Source organism: Populus nigra, chromosome 7 (assembly GCF_951802175.1).
Source record: "Populus nigra chromosome 7, ddPopNigr1.1, whole genome shotgun sequence".
NCBI classification, from domain to species: domain Eukaryota; kingdom Viridiplantae; phylum Streptophyta; class Magnoliopsida; order Malpighiales; family Salicaceae; genus Populus; species Populus nigra.
Window position 1 is genome coordinate 18,016,588 of NC_084858.1, and position 6,110 is coordinate 18,022,697.

General features: G+C 36.6%; 1 protein-coding gene across 1 annotated transcript; it reads right to left on the minus strand.

The window, feature by feature from the left end:
* Window positions 1-1,154: 1,154 nt before the first annotated feature.
* LOC133699548 (low-temperature-induced cysteine proteinase-like) lies at window positions 1,155-5,002 on the minus strand. Its single transcript, XM_062122840.1, has 5 exons — window positions 4,332-5,002; window positions 2,593-2,825; window positions 2,308-2,445; window positions 1,705-2,217; window positions 1,155-1,598 (listed from the first exon to the last, which is right to left on the minus strand). Exons 1-5 carry the CDS (start codon window positions 4,828-4,830, stop codon window positions 1,455-1,457), a joined length of 1,527 nt encoding a protein of 508 aa, XP_061978824.1. The 5' UTR covers window positions 4,831-5,002; the 3' UTR covers window positions 1,155-1,454.
* Window positions 5,003-6,110: the final 1,108 nt, after the last annotated feature.

Genomic DNA, 6,110 nt, shown 5'->3' on the forward strand with positions numbered 1-6,110 from the left:
AGGTTTCCTTGCCTCTGTCACCTGAGTTTGAGTCCTAGCGTGCACGCCTGTCACCCCCGCGGTGTCTTACATATTTATTGGGCTTGCAGGGTGTTCAGTGGATCCGGGAATTAGTTATGGTACGCGTAAACTGGCCCGGACACCCCGAATTACCAAAAAAAAAATATAGATAATGCAGACTCTTTGAGCTCGAGATATCTCTTTGGAGTTCCTTTCTTCAACCATGACTATAATAATTAAATTCACTGATGGTGCATTAAGAGTTAAAAAGACCTTACCGAACAAACTAAAATTAGAAAATAATTAGATATAAGCTTAATATCAAATTACCCTTTGGTCAAAACATGATTAGAAAATAAAATTAGATTTGAGCTTAATTAGCCATGTAATTAACCACTTAAATTTGTCATATTTTCTTAATATATTGGCTAATTGGTTAAAGAAGTTGGCTTCATTTCTTAACTTTTGAGGTTCAAACTTTAGGACTAGCATATAGAAAAATTATTAAATTTTCATGAATGCACTATATTGATAAAGAGGTTTAAAATCCATTAAAAAGAAAAGGGCGTTCTTGTACAAAATCCCTGCCACTTTACAGTTATAGAGAGCGCCGAGTGGAGGACATTGATGTGATCAGAGCATTCTCGCTGTCAAATGTCACCATCACATCGAAGAGAGATTCAAACTCGAGGTGGGAGATCTTCAAAGTATAAACCTCTCTCTCGGCCTCTGCCATCGTTAGGGTAAGGACTGATTTTCGACAACTTCTTCTAAATTCTTTCCTGGGCTCATATATTCTGTGTATGTTAAATTGAAGACTTCTGCTAATACGATGAAAAAAGCAAGGAACTTGCACCTGCAAGTCATACTAATCTCAATTTCCCTTGGATCTCTTTTATTCTGCTTCAATTAACATCCATACATAGTGAACGGATCTGGTGCAGTGCATGGTCATTTTGGGCCTGGTATGATGCCCCTTCATATCAATATTATTGGGCTTCGTCTAATACCATATTTTTTTGGGTTATGTCCTCATTTGGCAAAGCCATAGTTCGAACTAGCATCAACCTGGTGGATTCTCATGGCCCCTTTGACTTTCTGTTAGTTAATTGTTCAAGTGATTTTTCACAATTGCCTAGAGTTTTACAGCCAAGGATTCAATGGCCTGGACGAGTCCAGTTGTTTATAAAACTGGGAAAGAGATATAGTAGTAACAAGGCAACAGTAAATATGACTCAAGAAAAAAAAATCTTGAAAGAACAAAGTAAAGTCCTAATGAGAAGATCGGAAAAAAACATAGTTTCCCTTGTATCGTCTTCCCCTGTACCGTCTTTGTTCTGCTTTTACCTGCTGCGTACATAAGAACATATGTTCATACCAGGATGGCCAAATGCCTGCAAATGGAAAAGATGTAGTGGCAAGAGCAACGACGACATTCACGTGTTCCATTTTCTTCAGCGCATTGCAGCAAAGGGGTTCCTCTTCCACTGCAGAACACGGTGGTCCGTTTTCGTTCTTTCCTGCAACTTGGTCCAGGGAAACTTGTGCTTTGCCATATGTCGTTTGCTTGCAGCCACTCCCAGATAATCTCCCTGGCCCTGTCACACACACACGTGAGATTTTCATAAATCATCTTTCCTTTATGCCATATAATTTAATAAAATACTGATTAATGACTTAAAAAGAAATTTATCATTTCTTTACCTTGAGGCAGAGCCCTTCTTCAACATCACAAATAGGGTAATCACTGGGACAGCAGTACTCAGAGTCGGCGCAGCAAACAGCATTCTCATATGCACAGCAACCGTAGACAAGGCAGTAATCAAAGACGTTAAGAATGCAACAGCAAGTCTCATCACTCGGGCAGTAGGAGAAGTCTCCACAGTCACTTGGTTGAGGGGAGGGGGGAGGTGGCACTGGTGTTGGTGGAGGTGGAGGTGGAGGTGGAGGCGGTGGCGACGGAGGCGATGGAGGACTAGTTGGAGATTGTGCAGAAGCTTCTTTTGTTGGATATGAGGCCATTGCATTGATTGCGCATACACCATAAGGTAAATCAGTGTTCCTCTTTATATAGAAATATCCTTCAATTCCCCATGATGTGCCCCATGAATTCTTCACTATCCAATAATCTTCACCATTTTCTGAACCGTAGCCAACTATCAAAACAGCATGATCAATGTCATCTGGATCATCAGAGCAGTCACCATCATAGATTCCCTGAGCAAGTCACAAGAGTCTACTTTTATCACCCGCTTTTGAACAAGAATCTTAATTTCCAAAGACGTACGACAGAGAAGAGATACTTACACCAGTATATAGTTGGAAATCTATCGCAGAACCATCAATACCAACACTAATGGGTTGTTGAGCAGCAGCACACAAGAGTGCACTGTCCGTTTCATCTACATCTTTATACCCGTCAATGGATACAACTTTTATTTCCTCCTAATCAAATAGAAACACCATCAATGAGACAAATAAGATACATTCAGAATTTTCTTGAAGTAAAAACGTTTACTAAAATTTCTGTAAACTTAACCTACTGAGTATAAATCAACATCAAGAGGTTATATTGATACAGAGGGACCAAACCTTGGCTGTGTTGCAGGTACCGTCAACTCCTGTATAAGGATAATTAGCTTCTGTATCGATTCCACCATTGTTTATAACCCATTCGAAAGCATAGTCCATATAGCCTCCTTCACACCCATAATTGGTTGTATCACAGTCTACAAGCTCTTGCTCTGAGAGGCTAATCAGGTCGCTAGTGACAATGGCATTTATTCCTTCTATGGCTCCAGTTGTGGAGAATGACCAACAACTTCCTGTGAACATTTCATGTCCAGACCACATTATTGTTTCCTCACACAAGCATGTCAAGACATAAATCGGATAACATTGGATGTGGGGAAACTCAGAATGAATTTACCTTCTTTTTTTGACATAACATTGTAATTAAGAATTGCGAGAAATAGAATAGGACAACTAAAACTTCAGTAATTGAATACTAGAAATTCATGTGCTGAATATTGAGATATTCTAGTTAAGGTTATTTTTTACATGATTTTTGGATTTTGCTTTAAGTTGCTTTTGAGTTTTCATTTAAGGAAAAATCATAAATTTGTTTGATTAGAAATAACTTCAACTTAAATAAACAAGTTTATTTCATAATCTTGCTTTTATCATTTTTAAAGATTCTAACTTGTAGGATCTCTCTTCCCTTAAGAATCATTTTAAGTCCATTTTTACCAAATATAAATGTAACTTTACTCATTTTTAACCCCCTACTTATTTACAAAAAGCACCCTCTTAAATTATTACTTAAAATCAAAAATAATTTTTCATAATTAATGTAAAATAAATTCTTAAATATTTTTGGCAACTAATTGCTATTCATTCCTGGCTTGGAGCATTCATATTTAATAATATATAAAATGTGTTTTTTAAAAATATTTTTTAATTGAAAATACATCAAAAAAATTATTATTTTTTAATTTAAACTAACCAAATTACACTTAAAATAAATATCAGTTTTATATTTTTCAAGTAAAAAGAATAAAAAACAAATTCAACAGTGAAAACAAACACTTTCTTCGACTTATTCCATCGATGTCAAGAAGAGAATCCTTCTACCATCCTCTGACTCCGAGAGTAAAGCATGTGAGGCCGAAAACAAGCCACGCCAATCATTTTCTATTTCTCGGTAAATGACATGATATTATGCTCGTAGAAAACGGGGAATAATAATGATTGCACAGTATTTGCCCACCGGTCTAAGAAAGAAGCATGGAGACGTGTGTTATAATAAATATGGTCAATTGATTGGATTTCGATGCGTCTAAGCGTATAAAAGCAGTTGTTTTTTATTGAAATTATTTTTTAAAATTTATTTTTAATATCAATATATTAAAATAATTTAAAATAATTAAATTTTAATAAAGAACAAGTTGAAATTTAAAGCAACAATTTAGGTCAAAGGTTTGTACAATTCAGGTCAAAGGTTTGTTTTAAGGCCTAGCTTCCTTTTTCAGAACTCGGTGCTGCTAGATACTGTATATTGACATTTCTGACACAAATACTTATGCTTGCGAAATTTAAGATTTCTCAGACTAATGTTTTCTCGGCTTAAGGATGATAAATATCGAAGCATCTGATTAATCATTTACATTTAGCATTATATAAATTAATCTCTACTTACTGTCATTTTACGATCGAAGGTTTGTAGTAAAAGCCCTCAATACAGGGAAGCGATACGCATTTGATATCATAGACAGCGGCATTTCCTATTATAAATCTCCCTTAATTAAATGAAGTTATTGAGGGAAGCTTACCACAGTCTCCTTGGTCCTTAACAGCAGTGACAACTCCCTTCTTCCTCCAATCCAAGCTGGAAGGTGCATCGCACGACTGCAAGTTTCTCCGACTCCTGTCTTCTGCATCAATCCTCGTTTTGTTGATGGGTTTCTTCACCTTTGACAGATAAAGTTGCTTGAACTCCTCATTGCTCAAATCAGCAAACTTGTTCAACCCCACCCTATGCCTCAGAGTTGTTTCCTTTCCTGTTTTCTCAATTATATATTTCAGGTTCCTCTTAAAATTCCCGAACCTCTTCTCTGCCTCTTCTGCATGCTTGTAAGCCTTCTGGTGCCTATCTCTCCATTGTTGAAAGATTTCAATGATGCTTTCATCTGGTGGAAGCTCACTGAAGTCATTGCCAACTATAGAGTACTCACTAGGGAGGCTAGAAGACACGCTTGTTAGCCCAACTAGAAGCAAGAGAATTAGATGAACCATTTGGGATTTCTTGAAATCTTCCATCTCTGATAACATTGATTTTTCTTATCTGTCTACACTGCAATTTATATGGAGAATTTATAAGGTGAAAAACTATAAGCCCGATCAAGCCTACCAGTCAGCTCAAAAAAAGGTCCTCATCTCTCACTTTCCGCCGTTTGCATTAAAAATTGGAGGGAGGGGTAAAATGATCTGAATTTTGAAAGTGACCGAAACGACTTTTGAGTTTGGAAGTGATTGAATCATAGGAACTGTAAAGGGTATTATGGTAGTTAAAACTGTACCACTTGTTCATATCCTTCTCGTAGCACCAAACTGTTTTGGGTAGGTGATCATCTGCTATTCATATCCCTTGACTTGTGAGTGGCGCACAGGCAGAGAGCCCGAGACATCTACCAGTCAATCTAACACGATAAACGTGGTTCTCTGTTGGTGTGTGTAAATGTGTGCAAAAGATCTTATGTTTTTTACGAGTGGGGCTTGCCATATGGGCTCTCTTCGAATTTCTTCTTGAAGCTGACCTTCATTTCTTGAAAAAGCTCTCTGACTAAAACATTTAAGTGCTGCACCTACAGCAGCACAAACATCGTTCTGGCACTCTTAAATTGGCTGACTCACTAATTAAAAAAATGTATGTTCACAAATTTAAGAGAATTTCTAGTTCTTGAATGAAATGGTTTTAACCTGGAGTGGATACTATGAGAATAGTAACTCAGCTGTAATTTAATTGTTCAGCTTCTGAGTTTGTTTTTTAAATATCATCAATTCGAGTGTCATGAACCTTAGAACTACTAGAAGTTTACATAGTCGTTAGCTTCAGAATCTCAAGAAATTTATCGAGGTGCATGTAAATTAGCCCGGACAACGATAATTAAAAATAATAGTAACAATAATCTGGGAATAGTGATCAGTCAAAATCTATTATAAAAACTGGTCTAGCTACTAGTCTTGCATGACAGAATTGCAGTAAACTGGTAGATGGATCGTTCATTTATAGTTTTTGACACTTGCCAACCAATTCACTGATACAGCGTCAATTTCGTTCACCAAAACTATTAGATCGAGGCCAAAATGATACAAATTTCAAACTTTTTCTAAAATATTCATATAAAGTAATCCAAAACCTATTATTTACTAGGAAGTCGGTTATGTGCATTGTTCTCTACCCCGCTCATGGACTTATTTTATCCTCCTCTTTTTGCCTTCGTAAACAAAAAAGTTGCCTCATCTTTTATTGGTTGATGATCATTTCCATCCATAAAAGGATTCATCCGTTCATGAGATTCGGTAAAAAAAAAACTACTTAACACCATGAC

What these genes read in the sequence shown, in the direction of transcription:
- LOC133699548 (XM_062122840.1), bottom strand. Translation starts at nt 4,830, where the DNA reads ATGTTATCAGAGATGGAAGATTTCAAGAAATCCCAAATGGTTCATCTA. An exon ending in GTACCTGCAACACAGCCAAG is followed by an intron (nt 2,446 to 2,592) that starts GTTTGGTCCCTC and finishes CTATTTGATTAG; the next exon opens with GAGGAAATAAAAGTTGTATC. An exon ending in AAGAAGGGCTCTGCCTCAAG is followed by an intron (nt 1,599 to 1,704) that starts GTAAAGAAATGA and finishes TGTGTGTGACAG; the next exon opens with GGCCAGGGAGATTATCTGGG.